This window comes from Callospermophilus lateralis, chromosome 1 (genome assembly GCF_048772815.1).
Source record: "Callospermophilus lateralis isolate mCalLat2 chromosome 1, mCalLat2.hap1, whole genome shotgun sequence".
Taxonomy (NCBI): Eukaryota; Metazoa; Chordata; class Mammalia; order Rodentia; family Sciuridae; genus Callospermophilus; species Callospermophilus lateralis.
Genome location: NC_135305.1, coordinates 52181980 through 52199930, shown reverse-complemented (window position 1 = coordinate 52199930; position 17951 = coordinate 52181980). Strand labels below are relative to the sequence as shown.

At 37.3% G+C, this 17951-nt stretch overlaps 1 protein-coding gene across 1 annotated transcript in view; it reads right to left on the bottom strand.

Moving 5' to 3' along the window:
• Window positions 1–17951, bottom strand: part of Snd1 (staphylococcal nuclease and tudor domain containing 1) — a 417500-nt gene that overhangs the window by 353124 nt on the left and 46425 nt on the right. The window contains exons 6-9 of the mRNA XM_076862188.2: window positions 17351–17442; window positions 16480–16638; window positions 15094–15200; window positions 12687–12777 (exon numbers count right to left, since the gene is read on the bottom strand). Coding sequence (XP_076718303.2) covers window positions 12687–12777; window positions 15094–15200; window positions 16480–16638; window positions 17351–17442 — 449 coding nt within the window. The remainder of the gene's footprint in view (window positions 1–12686; window positions 12778–15093; window positions 15201–16479; window positions 16639–17350; window positions 17443–17951) is intronic.

Sequence of the window (17951 nt, the reverse complement as noted above, 5' to 3'; positions counted from 1 at the left end):
TAAGCATACCCTGTGACAAGGTACTAGTATTCGTCATGCCTTATAATGCGTTAGCAGCGGCAGCAGCGAATGGATTCTTGGAGCTGTAAATTTTAGGCCACAGCAGCAGACTCTGCTCGGCATCTCCCTGATTAGAAACCTCCTCTTCAGGAACTGCGTACTCTGACGCTGCCATCTACGTGAAGCTCACTTTTCTGGGAGTTGAGGGTAGAGTAAGTACATGCACGCGTGCACTCGCTTGTGTGTGTGTGTGTGTGTGTGTGTGTGTGTGTGTGTGTGGTTATGGTTTTCTATTTCTCTGTAAATTATGTCATTACTGTCCAGAGAATAAGGAGCTCCTAAGCATAGGCATGGAATAGCCATAAAACACTGGGTTATGTCCCATGCTATACACTAAGTAAAATGCAGAGGGGTTACTATCCAAAGCCTGCTAGTCGGCACCATCGCAGACCACTTTGAATAGTAATATTTCTTGTGCTTTTCATCAGGTAACTGAAGTATGCCCATAACGCTCACCTTCTCCACAAGCTATGGATCCTTAATCCAGCCACCCTCAGCATACACACTAAGAGAGCACTGAAAGCCCAGCAGCAGAAATCCATACAGAGCAAACCACTAGCTGGACATAAGATACAAGCATTAAATCCCATTCCCTTCCCATTTCTTGAATCTCAATAGTTAATGATGACAAGGTATAGGGTAAGGGCTGCCACAAGTCAAGATCTGTCAAGGGTAAGGGACATCCATCTAATTCTGCAGCCCTCTGACATACTCTATCTGCAGAGCTCATCCACAGTGCTCACTGGGTGGCCAACAGCTGCTGCTGTGTGGTTTCTTTAAGCTCTGCAGCAAGAAGCAGGGGAAGAACAAAGAGCCTTAGCACAGCCACCTGAGCTAGAAAGACCCTTTCAATAGCTCCCCAGATACAACCACCTACAGCTTCATTGCTGCCCCAAATCTCAATAACAGAAAGAAGCAAGAGAATCATCAACCTAAACGAGGCTTCTTCAGGCACCACCAGAGAGCATCCTTTGATGAAGTCATCTGGAATGAGATGCAAATACCCTTCTCCCTCTTTGACATCATGACATCTGGCCATTTCTACTTCTCCTTAAGGTTGTATGCCATGTCTGCTCTCCCGAGACCCTCACGAAAGCAGACCTGCCAGCCTGTTCTCCACAAAAATCAAAAAATCATGATACCATGATGGAAGAACCTCTAGGCCTAAGCAAATTCAGATCAGATACTATCAAATGAACCCTAATAGAAATCAGGCATTAGACACATTTCAACAGGGGCCATCCTAAAAAACTACCTGACCAACACTCTTCAAAACTATCGTCATGAAAAACAAGGAAAGACACTGTCATATCCAAGAGAAGGCTAAGGCAATATGATAACTAAATATGATGTGGTTATTTTGGAAGAGAAAAAAGATATTAGTAGAAAATCAAGAAAACCTAATAAAGGCAGACCTTTAGTTAATAATAACATACCATACAACAAATGTACCACACACGTAAGCCAGTAGGGCAAACTAGATTGGGAGAAGAAGGATAATTTGATAGAGTTCCCTGTATTGTCTGCTGTAAAACTGTCACTAAAAAATTTTTAAATTTTTTAATGTTTTCTTATTCAAATGAGCAAGCTAGATTGCTAATATAAGCTTCAAACCAACAGCGGCCACCCTTCTAGCCAAATCATCCCCAGACTTCCTTTTCACTTGAAAGTCATGACAAAAATCAGGGAGATGGTTAGTATTTTATTGGTTCCCTCCACGTTACCATATGAGAACATACTGAAAGAGTCTATATAATGTTCCAAATATTAAGAAGTATTCTTCCTTAAAAATCATATCAAAGAGTCATTTCCAATCCACATTGTCCTAGTAATTCTAGCCAGAGCAACTACGCAAGGAAAAGAAATCAAAGGCAAACAAATTGAAAAGGAAGAAATAAAATATCACTATTCTCACATAATGTATGTCTACAAAACCCACAAATACTGTTAGAATTAATAAACAAATTCACAAAATGGAAAGATACAAAGCCAACACTCAAAATCAGCTGCTAACAATTCAAATGAGAACTGCATTTCCAATCATATAAAAAAGAGGAAAATACTTCAGAATTAACTAAGGAAGTAAAAAAAAAAAAAAAAAAAAAAACTACTACAAAAATATGCTAAGAGAAATTAAAGACAACTTATGTTAAGTGGAGACACATTTCATGTTCATGGATTAGAAGACTTAATTGTCCAAAATACCAACATTACTCAAAGCAATTTATAGACTTCATGTGATCTCTACCAAAATTCCACAGACAAGTTTTATAGAACAGGAACATTCGTTGTTGTATGACTTCATAATGGCTGCCAATCTTACTGGAGTGAGATGGTATCTTAGGGTGGTTTTGATTTGCATTTCTCTGACTGCTAGAGATGGTGAGCATTTTTTCATGTACTTGTTGATTGATTGTATGTCCTCCTCTGAGAATTGTCTGTTCAGGTCCTTGGCCCATTTGTTGATTGAGTTATTTGTTTTCTTATTGTTTAATTTTTTGAGTTCTTTGTATACTCTGGATATTAGGGCTCTATCTGAAGTGTGAGGAGTAAAAATTTGTTCCCAGGATGTAGGCTCCCTATTTACCTCTCTTATTCTTTCTCTTGCTGAGAAAAAACTTTTTAGTTTGAGTTAGTCCCATTTGTTGATTCTTGTTATTAACTCTTGTGTAATGGGTGTCCTATTAAGGAATTTGGATTGGAGCCAACTTTTTCTTCTATCAGACGCAGAGTCTCTGATTTGATATCAAGCTCCTTGATCCATTTTGAGTTAACTTTTGTGCATGGCGTGAGAAAGGGATTCAGTTTCATTTTGTTGCATATGGATTTACAGTTTTCCCAGCACCATTTGTTAAAGATGCTATCCTTCCTCCATTGCATGCTTTTAGCCCCTTTATCAAATATAAGATAGTTGTAATTTTGTGGATTGGTCTCTGTGTCCTCTATTCTGTACCATTGGTCCACCCGCCTGTTTGGGTACAATACCATGCTGTTTTTGTTACTATTGCTCTGTAGTATAGTTTAAAGTATGAAGTCAAACAACAAGTGCTGGCGAGGATGTGGGGAAAGGGGTACACCTGTACATTGCTGGTGGGACTGCAAATTGGTGTGGTCAATTTGGAAAGCAGTATGGAGATTCCTTGGAAAGCTGGGAATGGAACCACCATTTGACCCAGCTATTTCCCTTCTCGGACTAATCCCTAAAGACCTTAAAAGAGTGTACTATAGGGATACTGCTACATCGATGTTCATAGCAGCACAATTCACAATAGTTAGACTGTGGAACCAACCTAGATGCCCTTCAAAGACGAATGGATAAAAAAAAATGTGGCATTTATACACAATGGAGTATTACTCAGCACTAAAAAATGACAAAATCATGGCATTTGCAGGGAAATGGATGGCATTAGAGCAGATTATGCTAAGTGAAGCTAGCCAATCCCTAAAAAACAAATGCCAAATGTCTTCTTTGATATAAGGAGAACAACTAAAAACAGAGCAGGGAAGAAGAGCATGAGAAGAAGATTAACATTAAACAGGGACGAGAGGTGGGAGGAAAAGGGAGAGAGAAGGGAAATGGCATGGAAATGGAAGGAGACCCTCATTGTTATACAAAATTACATATAAGAGGAAGTGAGGGGAAAGGGAAAAAAAACAAGGGGGAGAAATGAATTACAGTAGATGGGGTAAAGAGAGAAGATGGAAGGGGAGGCGAGGGGGGATAGTAGAGGATAGGAAAGGCAACAGAACACAACAGACACTAGTATGGCAGTATGTAAAAACAGTGGATGTGTAACTTATGTGATTCTGCAATCTGTATACGGGGTAAAAATGGGAGTTCATAACCCACTTGAATCAAATGTATGAAATATGATATGTCAAGAACTATGTAATGTTTTGAACAACTAATAATAAAAATTAAAAAAAAAAGAAAAGGAACACTCATCATAAAATTCATATCAAATCTTAAGGGACCACAAATTACCAAAACAAACTGATTTCAAAACTTACTGCAAAGCTACAGTAACCAAAACTATAGGGTAAAACAGACGTACAGCTCATTGGGATACAGTTCAGAAATAAAGTTGTTGGATACATGGTCAAATGATTATTGATAAGGATGTCAATACTATCACTGAGAAAAGAACAATCTTCTCAGTAAATGATGCTGATAAAACTGGATATCCACATGCAGAAAAAAAAAAAAAGTTGGATGTTTATTTAACACCATATATTAAAAACTAATTCAATGTGCATCCATAACTTAAATACATAAGTCTAAAACTACAAAATTCTTAGAAAAATTCACAAGGCAAAAACTTTACAACTTCATATTTGGCAATGATTTCTTGAATATGACAACAAAGACAACAGGCAACTTAACAACAAAAAATAGGCAAATTAGACAGTACAAAAGTTTTAAAAATTTGTACACCAAAAGTACTACTAACAAAATAAAAATAACTCGCAGAATGGGAACTATTTCCAGATCATATATCTGATAACAAATTTCCAGAACATATACAGAATTCCTAAAACTCAACAACAACAACACAATTCAAAAATAGATAAAAGGCTCTGGATTTGATCACAAAAACTAAAATCTGGGCACACAGAGAACTTTAAAATAGATTTTCAAATGATAAATAAGCACAGGAAAAGATGTTCAACACCACTAATCATTAAGGTAAATGCAAATCAAGATTATGAAATACTACTTTATACCCACTAAGATAGCTACTATCATAAAAACATGAGTCAAGAGCAAGGGCGCCCCACCCCGTATAATCTCAGTGACTCAGGAAGCTAAGCAGAAGGATCACAAGTTTACAGCCAGCCTCAACAACTTAGTGAGATCCTGTCTCAAAAAAAAAAATAAATAAAAAGGGATAGGGATGACCAGGAATGGTGATGCATGCCTATAATCCCAACAACTCAGGATGCTGAGGCAGGAGAGATCACAAGGTTGAGACCATCCTCAGCAACTTAGCAAGGCCCAAGCAACTTCACAAGCCCCTGTCTCAAAATTTTTTAAAAAGCTGAGGATATGGATCAGCGCTTAAGCACCCTGGTTTCGATTCCTGGTACCAAAACAAAACAAAACAGAAAACAGCAACACAAATCCAGAAAATACCAAATGTTAGAGAGGATGTAGAGAAATTAGAACCTTTGTGTAGTGCTGGTGGAAATACAAATGGTACAGGGTAGCAGTTCCTCAAAAACTTAAAGATAAAATCACCAGCAATCCACTTTTTGGTACATAACTTAAAAGAAATGAAAACAAGTTATTCAAAAGATGCTTTTACACTCAAACTTGTGGCAGCACTGTTCACCATAGTTAAAATGTGTAAATAAGCCCTGTATCCATCAACAGATAAACAAACAAGTTTAACTGGAACACTATTTGGCCTTAAAAAGCAAGGAGATTCTGACACATGCCATAACATGGATGAAGTTTGGAGACATATTCTAAATAAGCCAGTTACAAAAAAGACACACCATATGATTATACTGAAATGAGTTACTTAGAGCAGTCCATATCATAGAGACAAAAAGCAGAATGATAGTTTCAAGGGGCTAATGAAAACGAAGAATGGAGAGACAATTATTATTTAAGTGGTACAGTTTTAGTTTTATAAGATAAAGAATCCTGAAGATGAATTCTGATGATAGCTGCACAACAATATGACTATACTTAATATCGCTGAACTGTACATTTAAAATGATTAGGGTAGTAAATTTTAGTGAATTTTACAACAGAAAACTGGGGGGAAAGCCTCAGAGACATAATAATGGACTCCATCTACAGCTGTGATGCTAAATAACTCATGTACAAGTAGAAGCACAGCAAAAAATAATCAGGACAAAAACCAGTTACATTCAAATGCATCCACAGATAGCTAATAGCTATGATCTACAAAACTGGACTCGGCCACTAATGCCAATCAACTATGTAGGGTTCCCAAGCAAAAGTCCAAAAGGGTAAGCTCCTTGAAGGCAGGAAATACTTCCAGGTTTTTAATGTCTCAAAGCACCCAGTTTGGGGCTCTGTTTCTTTAAACTATCACACAGGGACAGAGAGCCAAGCACAAAGCCACTAACCAGCAGGACAGTGAGAAGACACCTCTTGAGGACAAACTTCCACTTCCCCTCCCCTCAGCAATGCTATTCAGGTCTGTGAAATCTGCAATGCCCACAGATCCAGCAGCAGGGACAGGGAAGCCAAGCCACGTGCTCAGGGGACCATATGGCTACAAACAGCACAAATCAGCTAAAACGCCACAGGGAAGGCAGGCAGGGAACTGGCAGGCCACGACAGGCACAAAAGTCTCAGGCAGGCTCAGCTAATCGCTGTGAAGGGAACATGCTTTTCTGCTAACCTGGAGAGACAAGGAGAGCCCTCCCTTGCATCTCATTCCTTGAGAAGTAATACTGCTTAAGCAGACAATGGAAACCAGTCTTTCAAAGGAGAAATACTTGATTAAATTTCAAATTTCTCTGAGTGAGCCTCTTAACCAACACTGGTCCATAGTTTTGCATCAGTTTCAGAAATCAACTAAGGAGCCTCAGAGGCACCCAGCTAAAGAAGTCAAAGGTTAGCTTTTGTAGGCACTTCAGGTTATTTTAGCTGTGCCCTATACAATTAACTCCTTAAAAAAACAGAGTGACTGATGAAGAAAGAATCACTATTTGCTAAGATCTCAGAATCACATGATTCTCAGAGTAGAATCCTCAGCAAAACCTCATGGGACTTTTCAACTATGTGGGTGTGGACCCTGGGTACCTGAAGACTATTAGTTTCCCTTAAAAAAGTTATTAGGCACTTATAGACATTTTAAATTGTGTAAAAATTGACTGTAGAACTATAGCAGGGTGCTAGGTTATGAAAAATAAGGCGGATCATTTTTTCCTTTTTAATTCAGTGTTGATATCCAGTGTTGGCAAACTATGATCCAATGGCCATGCAGCCCACTGCACAGGGAGCATATGGCCTGCAAAGCCTAAAATATTTACTTTGTATTCTTTTCAGAAAAAAAATTGGCTAACCCCTATCCTATCACATATTAAAAAATAAAGACAGGTATACCCTCTGAAGAGGTTAACATTTCTGAAGAGCTATTTGACAAATATGGTCCAAATCACTTCTAAGGAAATAAATACCACTTACATGGAGATTTATAAAACTCTCTAAATACTAGAAAAATTGCCAACTACATGTATATTGACTTATTGGTAGCTGGTTAAGTAAATTATAGTGCAGCTTCACAATGGAATATTATGCGCCAGTTAGAGAAGAAAGCTTAAAGGTTTATTCTGCTTCTTTCTGCTAAACATATTTACCTATTTATGTATCTATATAAGCCCAAGAGGACAAAGACATGATAACATACAGAATGCTGCCACAAAGCTACAAAGAAGCTACAAAGTAAACAGATGCAACTGAGTCTACATATTCACAAAAGCGAAATCCAGAGCCAGTGGTGAGAAAACACTCTGGTCAATCTGATTTAGAGTCAAGTCTCCTTCACTATCCCCAACTTGGCAGAAGTCTCAAACTGTCAAATCAGACATCTTAAATGGGATTGAAAATGGGGCCAAATGCTAGAATTGGTTTCAAATCTCTGTAAGAAGCTGCTGAATTTCAAGATGTATGCCCTAAACCCACACTTAAGTTCAATGCTTCCAACTCAGTACTACTTAATACCTCATTCTAAAACAAAGAAAGAGAAATGTCAGAGGATTATCAAATATCTGAGGAAGCCTCCAATAAGAAAAATGCAAAACCAAAATAACCAAGGCATGGAGGGATACAGAGAGTGCACAAAAAAAAACTTCAAGAAAATTAATTTCTCACACATATAATAAGTTTTAGATGTTATTTAAAAAAAAAATTTGTAGTTGTAAATGGACAAAATGCCTTTATTTTATTTGTTTATTTTTATGTGGTGCTAAGGATCAAACCCAGTACCTCATGCATGCTAGGCATGCACTCCGCCATTGAGCTACAGCCTCAGTCCGAGATGCTATTTTAAGTAGTAAAAGGAAAACACTCAGAGAATAAAAAACAACTCTTAGAAATTAAAAGAACAGAAGAGAAGGGTTGAAAAATAAACAGAAAGAGATATAAAAAGAACAAAAAACAGACAAGGAAAATAAAAGAAAAAAACAAGAAAACCAGCCCACAAAGCCCAACATTTAAATAATAAATGGGAGTTCTAGGAAAAAGGAGGACAGACAAATTAGATGGAATTCGACAAGAGTTGGGTGGAGGCAAAAAGGTCCAAAACCAAAGATCTAAATATTTAAGTATAATATACTCACATTTGAATAAAATCATGGAGAAATGTCAGAATGCTAGAATCAAAAAGAATTTGCTAAATCCCTCTAGAGAGAAAAAATAACAAATCATACAAAATAAGGAATCAGAATGGTTTCAAACTCTAAAAAACAAGAAAAAAAAATCTTAACTAGATGATGGGATAATAAATTAACAATTCTGATGGAAATAACTTCCAAAATAAAATTCTATACCCGGCTAAATTATCAATAAAGTTTAACTAGAGAATGGATATGAAAGGTCTCAGAAAATTTACCTTTAGCACATCCGCCATGAAGTTACAGAAAAAGTATGCTGTCAAAATGAATTAATAAAGAATAAAGAAAAAGTGATGGGATCCAACAAGCATAGTTCTAACCAGAGAATAAAGCAAAGAAACCCCCTCAGGCTAATGATGAAGAAATCCAAACAAACATTAACAGGCAAAGAGAGGAACTAGACAAAATTAGTGCAGGTCACAAGGCTCCAAGAAAGTATTTTTAAAATAAGATTATCAAACCGAATGGATGTCCTGAGATAAAATTTAGACAGGTAGAAGGTGTGAGAATTGAATTAAAAGCATGTATTTTAAAATATACGTAAATGGAAGCTGGAGTAGTGGCCTAGCATATGTGAGGCACTAGCTCAATCCTCAGTATCATATAAAAATAAATAAATAAAATAGAGGTACTATGTCCATCAATAAGTTAAAAAAAAATATTAAAAAATTTATATACAGGGCTGGGGGTGTGGCTCAAGCGATAACGCGCTCGCCTGGCATGCACAGGGCACTGGGTTTGATCCTCAGCACCACAAAAAATAAAATAAAGATGTTGTATCCACCGAAAACTGAAAAAACATTAATTATAGGGAAAATGAAAAAGTGTGCAGGAAATGAAAATTACTTTTAAAATCTATATAGATATAGGGGCTGAGGTTATGGCTTAGTGGTAGAGCACTAGTCTCAAATGTGTGAGGCACTGGGTTTGATCCTCAGCACCACACGAAAACCAATAAATAAAATAAAGGTGCTGTGTCCATCTACAATAATTAATAAATAAATAATAAATATGATGTGCATGTTAGATATTTTTTTAGAAAGCTATACAGATGTAGCTCTGTGGTGAGTAGCATTTACAAAGTAAATATTGAATATTAACTTAACGAAAATTATGATATAATCATATGTGAAGGATGGGAAAGAGCATGTGTGTACCCATGTGAGTATGTATGTTTGAGTCACAAAATTAAATCCATTTTCACCCATGGAATAAAGGAAAGCAGTTGCACCCAAAACTGAATTTTTTTTAAAAATAACTATATATATATATATATATATTATTTTATTCACAGGTATGAATTAGCAAAGAACTGAATGTGCCTCAAGAGAGACAGAAATTGGACTACTACATTTGTTAATAAGCCTACAGAAAGCTTACCTTTTTTCTGTATTAAAAGTAAGCATTTATAAAAGTAAAATTTATGCACAAAAGAGTACAGACTGGTACTACTCAAAGCAGCTGCCAGTATGCAATGAGATAAGGAACTTATACCACAATATTAGTCAACTACATACATAGGAAGAGTACTACTGGTATGTTTTGTAGCAAGTCTTTCCCTTCAATTTTTATGGGGGGCATTGGTTGCTGGGGATCAAACCCAGGACCTCAAGCAAGCTAGACCCATACTGAGCTGTATTCCCAGCTTCAAATTTTTCTTGACAAAGGAAGTAGTGCAGGGACTAACATTTTATCTCAAGCTCCTCATTTCATAGCAAGGCACTCTGAGTAAGAATGAAACAGATTAGGGATCATCAAACTTTATATAAATGCCATTAGCAAATATTTTACACTTTGTAATCTAAATTCAAAGAGTTTTCAACAACTCCATAACAACTACAGAACTCGGCCATTGTGTCAGGAAAATAACCACAGACAATACTTAAACAAATAAGATGGCTATGCTCCAATTTATTCATGATAATGAAATTTAATTTTGAAAATTTTTCATATACCACAAAAAAATTTTTTTTCCTGTGTAAAATCCATAGATCATAGGGAAGAGGGGAGGGAGGAAAAGGGAGGAGGCAGGGGATTAGCAAGGATGGTGGAATGTGATGGACATCATTATCCAAAGTACATGTATGAAGACACGAATTGGGTGTCAACCCACTTTATACAGAGACATGAAAAATTGTGATATAGATGTGTAATAAGAATTGTAATGCAAAAGAAAAAAAACAAGTACATGTATAAAGACATGAATTGGCGTGAACATACTTTTATACAAAGATATGAAAAATTGTGCTCTATATGTGTAATAAGAATTGTAACACATTCCACTGTCGTGTATTTAAAAAAAAAAAAAATCCATAGGTCATATGAACAAGAGCAGAGCCAGATTTGGCCTAAGAACCATAGGTCTTCCAATTTAGAGATAAGACCATATGATCAAGTCTGTTTAGAAAAACAGCTACATCATAATGTTTTAGGTAATATGAGTATTTTGCTTACCCTCTTTATGTACTTTTCCTGTTTTCAAAAAAAAAATACACTTAAGAATTTTAAAAACATGGTAAATCTCCTGCCCCACCCCCAACCCCAAAGCCCTCTACTGCTGAGCCACATCTCCAGCCCTTTTAACCTTTTATTTGAAACAGGGTCTCCTAAAGTTGCCAAGGTTGGCCTCAAATTTGTGACATTCCTACCTCAGCCTTCCAAGTTGCTAGGATTACAGGTATGTGCCACCATACACCCCAGGATTTTAAAGAGTAGAAGAAATGCTCCTACAGCCATTTCTCCCTTTTCTAGTTGATAGTACATCATACTTAAGACAAATGATAGTGGCTGGGGATGTGGCTCAAGCAGTAGCGCGCTCGCCTGACATGCGTGCGGCCCGGGTTCGATCCTCAGCACCACATATAAACAAAGATGTTGTGCCTGCCGATAACTAAAAAATAAATATTAAAATTTAAAAAAAAAAAGACAAATAATAAAGCTATCAGCCTAATCATCTAATCCTTTTAATTTCTTTCTTCTGCAATCTCTCAGTTCCCCAACCAGCAAAAGCCCAAAACTCATCTTCCAGGTTTTTCTACACGTGAGGACGTGCTGACAGAGAAAGGGCAAGGTGATGGGACTCTCCAAAGCCTCACAGATATCACTAATGCCCCTGCCTCCCTTGTTGAGTGAATAGTCATGCTTCGATTCAGTAACCACATTTTAACTTCTGGAAAACACAGGCACAACTAAGTGAGTTCCAAGTAGGTAAAGCAGTCCATGCACACGAGTATATTCCTCACACAGAAAGGAGGCAGAGGCCCTCTGATCTACATCACGACCTATTAGATGCTCAGGGGAATAATCCACCAGGGACAACCCCCACTCAGGTCTACTACAGGGGGTGATTATGACTAACCGAACAGCTCTTTAGCACCTACTAAAAGAAGGAAAGAGGACACTTGAGCACTCTATGACCTATTACTTTGGGCATCATAAAAGAGAGAGTGAAAAAAATCTACCAATTCCTTGGAGACTTTGCTAAAATTTTAGCATTCTAAGATAAACAGCAGAATTTTTCAGGCTGACAGTGCCACCTAGTGGCTGTCCATTCTAAACTGATGGTTAATTGATGAGAAAGCCCTCCTTGTCCAAGAATATGCACATAACCACTTTTTGCCTATAAATAGACAAAATTTCCAGCAACTTTTGTCAAAAGAAAAAATAAGTTGAAAAACACCACAGCATTCTGGGAAGGCACAGACAACATGTCTACCACTAAAGTTACCAAAACCTGCAACCAAAACAAACAAAAAAATTTTTTTTTTTTACAGCACCATTAATAAGACCATTTAAAGCATCTGTTAACAGTTCTGATTCTGTCATATCAGTTAAGGAGAATTCTTGAGGTGGGGAGAAAAAAAAAAAAACCTACACACACACGAGTTACCAAATAGAATAAAGGGAAACACGAGCGTATGTATACTTGGACACAGTAAATCTGAGAGAACGCCATTTGCTTAGGATATAAAAAGCATCCTTAAAATACGAGAAGTATTTCAAGCTGACAGTGTCTGCAAGTTTAACCTGTGAATTTATGATGAAGTTATCCTAATTTACAGTGAGAAATGTAAATATGCTTATCATTTATAAACTCCCTACAAAAAACACACACACACACACACACACACACACACCATGCTTGCCTTTAGATATTCAAGAACTACACCATTTGTACTTGTTCAAATCCTCATATTATCACTTGCCTAGCCATGTCCATTATGCTTATCAACATGCTGAGAATGACTCACCTTGGCAACAAACTGCTTGTCCTTTTGATCCAAATTAGCAGTGGGAGCTACATAGTCTCTCCATATTCTCAGCCTGCGCTCCTTGGCAAACCTGGTAATAAAACAGGAATGCAAGATCATTCAGCCAGACCAAGACCATTCCATCTGAATCCATCACCATCATGGAAGCAGTTAGTACAGAATCCTATCCTATCCTACAGACATGTAAGTCTCCAGTCAAATCAGAACTAAGAGTGATAGCAAATGGAAATATCCAAAGTGTACAGCAAATGGAAAAAATCCAAGATACCTATATACATAAACTCATGATTGGTAGACTGTGATCAAGGTGTGCAACTGTTTGAGTTTGGACAGTACAAGTCCACCCTGATAATTAAATGTGATTTATCCAGTATCTTCTGAGAGGCTACTACCACAGGTAGGGCAACAAACAAAGAGTAAGTGGTATCTCAAATGTGAAGAACTCACACACATGTGTGCACAGACCTGCTCAATTGCCATTGAAATATAAAAAGGTTATCAGCTATCAAATCCTATGTGAATCCAAAATTCTCATCATCATAGTCCATCTAAAGAAGAACTGGAAAATAAACAAAATCCTTACAGAAGTTCATTGGTAGGAGTTAAAAAAAAAAAATGATGCTAGAAATTCATTTTCCAGTACTAAGCCAGTAGATATTTTCTGAGTCAGACTAAGAATGGGAAATTGAATATGTGCAAAGATTGGGGAAAGAAAAAAAAAAATCAATGAACAGCTGTCTTAAACTATTTACAAATGAGTGAATGCATGTGCTGTGGAAAGGAGCTATTATTTTTGGAGACAGGATTGCAACTTTTTTTTTTTTTTTTTAACACGCACTAAAATGAAAAAACCACAAGCAGGATGTACTAGTTAAGTACTTCCATGGAGAGGATGTAATTTTACCAACAAGGCATGTAACTCAAATATAGTATGCAAAACAGCAGGCAAGTAATCACATATTGAGATATGATTTGCATTCCCTGCATTCCCTGATCTAAGCCTGTTTTATAATGATGAGTACCCTCCAAAAAAAATCCATAAAATTTTCTTCAGATGTTATGAAACATGTAGATACTACTTTAATTGTACTCACTTTCTTCAAAGAGGCAGGAACTTAAAAAGCTCAAAAAACAAAATTCTCAACCAAAAGAATGATCTAGAATAGTAATTTCTGAACACACACACACACAAAAAAAAAAAAAATGGAAAAAGAAATTAACCTCATAGAATAATCAGAAGTACTTGGAACACTGAACTGAACAAGGTTATTATATCTTTCTAATGTAATTATGGGAGAACATAAAAACAAAAAAAAAATTTTAAGTAATCACGGTTTTTTTCTCCTCTGAATAATACGTGAAACGTGCATTTGTCAGACAAGCTGTATCAATGGGCCATATTAAAATCTATATTCTTAAAAACTTGCAAATATTTCTGATAACATGTACAAAGGGATGTGGAAGATCCAAGAAAAGATACAAACACTATAGTTATTTTTCTGTTGTACATTACTTAGGTGTAGGTCTCAATGACAAAAATGTAAAGTTATCAAGATCATTATTAAGATTCTGATATAACAAAACAAGCCTTGATAGTAGACCATTGTCACTGACTATTTCCTGTCTTCTGATCATAAGCATGCTAGGAAGTGGAGATTCAAGTTTTCCTGAGTATTATTTCCATGTATCTACTTTTGGTACCTGCTTTACTTTCTTCCATTTACCCCCACCAAATGGAAGAAATTTACCTAAACATCCAGAAGTACTTGACCTTGACACTTGAAATAGCCAATCTTTGGATTTTCTGCAGCCTGTTTTCTGGAAATAAATTATTTCTGCTTTAATCACAAACCACCAAGCCTGAAACATGACAATAGCGCCTCAGAGTTACATTAGCACTTATGATGAAAACATACTTATAAGTAAATTAGGGCATCAGGCCTCATAATATGACATGGTTCTATTTTGGAACCCACAGGCTCAACCTTTCCATCATAGCCCTGCTCCAGCCTACCTGTTTAGGAGTAGCTAATAAGTGATTTTATTGTTCTAAAATAATACTGAACTTATTTTATCCCAAAATGCCCCAAATCCAGAAATAAAGATATGGACTTGGGAAAAAAACATGAACTGAAAATGTTAAAAAAGCGAACCACATAAAGAATAATGTCAAAGTGAAAAAATCTGAGCCCTTACTACCCAGCACTGAATTACACTAAACCTAAAGACTAATACTGAAGACAATCCTCTATATGAGATCCTACCTTCTTTTGGAATTCACCAAACCTTTACTGAAATAAGAGACACTGACACACATGGGTGATAAAGATGGATAGATTACTTTGCCTAGGCTCCTTGTCTGGAAGGGTTTCCTGACGGATCTTACCTCTCAGCTGCCCTCAGCTTTTCAGCACCCCGGGTATAAACTGCAATCGACCAGTCCACACACCGTGCAAAACCTTCCTTCAGAAGGAGTTCAGTGATGTTGCCGTTCTGAGAAACAAGCAGCATGAGAAGGCAGACATGGATTAGATTCTGGAGCAAAAGAATCTATTTCTCTAGATTTCTAACAAAACAAACATGTCTACAAATCTATATAAAATTTTTTTTTAAAAAAGTTTCTCTCATTAAGAAACCACCGTAGGAAATAAAAAGAAACCATCTCTAAGATGGGAGATACTACTCTGAGACTCCTCTCAACAGCCTTGATTTCATATCTAGACAACAGCCAGCATAGTATCTCTCATTTAATAGGAGTAGGATGAATGTTAGTAGCATTGAATGGAATTGACATTTCTATAGCTCTTCTTGGGGCAGAGAAGGAAGTTAATCTTTAGTAGAATTACACTACTCCTTCCTTCCCTAAGATCAGCACTTTTTCCTCTTTCTATAAGCAGAGGTTCAAGAACAGGCTGGGTAAAGGAATGGCTTAAGATACACCTTGCTCAGTGAATTACAATTCCTATTCTACTGTGACACAGAGCCATCTGGCTGGGCGTGGTCAGACACTCCGCACTCCAGAAGAAACAGACGTGGCCTTGGCACACTCCAAACCAAGCCTCCCAGGCTTCTGAAAGTACTATCGTGGAAGAATTATCTAACCAAAAAAGTAACAGTAGTTTAACTCTGTATTACAGATAGGTTACAATAATGAAAACTAACTTAGTTGTCAAAAAACAAGGTCACTTTTTGTCCAAGAACAACCTAACTACCACAGTAAACAATAGGGTAAAATTCTCATAAATAAGAACTTTAAGAACATTAGAACCTAGTTCCTGCTCAGAGTGAAGAAGTAACTGGATAAGGCCTGAAATACATAATAATGTTCCATTATGCATGTTCCATGCATTAGTTTCCTCATCACTGATCTACCAATACTCAGCTGATTTCTTGACCTAAAGAGCCTCACTGACCCTACTCCATAATATCATTCCACATTCTACCTGATGTGGCCATCTCCAGCATTTCCAATTGGCACCTTCAGGATCAAGCATTTGGGAAAGTAAGTGATAAAGTCCTCTTCCTCTTATAAACTCAGCAACATTTGACATTAACTTCCTAAGGGTAGGAAGTTGCCCAGATCTGTCCAATTCTATAAGACAAATAATATCTCCCTAAAAAATGCTTCAAAATCATTAGATGGTAATCCTTCCACAATATTTAAATGGATGTTACAAACACAAAGTGAAAGAAGAGAGAAGCAAACTGCAGCTCTTCAAAGCCCAAGTACATTGGTAGCCCATCACAACCCAGGCTGCATGTGCACACTCACTGGATGAAGGATGGTACCCAGAACATTCTGGTTGTGGCAGCTCTCCAGGATGATCTGAACGTCTCTCTGAAGCAGCCGCGACTCAGTAAAAAATTTGGCTTCTGCAGCAAAAGGCTCCGGTGTTTCACTGCCATCTGCTTCCCGACGAAAAGTTGGGCACTGAAGGAGAATAACGCAGGATGGGAAGGCAGACCAATGAGAGATGGGTCTCTTATCCTACCCAAGCCTTTTCCACACCAAACCTGCTATAGGCTAAGCTCAGGGAGGCTTCAATATACCCATATCAAGAGAAGATTTGGCAGGGCCTAGATTTTAATCCCCAATCTCTTAAAAATCCAAATAGGAGCCAGGTGCAGTGACGCACACCTGTAATCCTAGTGACTCTGGAAGTTGAGGCAGGAGGATCACCAGTCCAAGACCAGCCTCAGTAACTTAGTGAGATCTTCAGCAACTCTCTCTCAAAATAAAAAATGAAAAGAACTGGGGATGTAGCTTGGTGATAAAGCACCCCTGGGTTCAATCCCCAGTACCAAAAATAAAAACTGAAAAACCAAACAGGTATTTCTGAATTAATATAAGCCATATTCAGCAAACTTCAGAGTCACTTATTCCTCCTCCTCTAGGTTTACACTCAACAATCTTCCATTTCAAATAGGTCGAGTGCTTTCAATTATTTTTTAAAAAAGGTATTTGATCTGATTAGAAATGTTGTGTTACAACATTTAAACCAAAATAAGTATAAAAGAACTCTGGTTAATGAACAATATCAAGAAAGAAATAGAGATCCAAAGTCCCAGGTACAGAAATATACCTATAACTAAACACTTCTACCAATCCCATACCCACCATGTACCCCAGTTTATGGTCTGACCTTGATCCCTGACAGCATGACTGTAACCAGGTAGTAATCTGGGAGAAGCAAGGCCCTGACCACACTGCCATCCCGCACGTGCTCGATGATAGCTGCATGACAGAATAACAACTTATGAAAAAGTCATGAGAAGCATAAACAATGCCCAATCAAATTGCATATAACCCAGTAATTCTCCCCCAAACCCTGAGAAAGCCTCCCTCTGAGAAGTGAGAATGCACTGGCACATCATGAATGTTTGCAAGAACCAATCCAGGGAAAACAGCTAAAACCTGCTTTTGTCTTCTGAACCTTCTGGTACCTCATTGCTCACACCAAAGCTTTGTCATCCAAAATCTAGAATGCTCACCACATACCCTGTGCCAGAAAACACAATGACTCAGGATTGATAATACTTTTACTTTACTAAGTCTGTAGTCGGGTCTCAAAGTGGGACCAAAAACTATATAGCATATGAATATACATATGGACTACATGTTTTACCTCCAAGTAGCAGAGGTAGTATTTAAGTAGCCTTCTTTTAGAAACAGAGAGATCCACACAATTAGTAAAATACCAACAACTACTTGCCTGTTAATGGCAAAGAACTAGAAATATACCT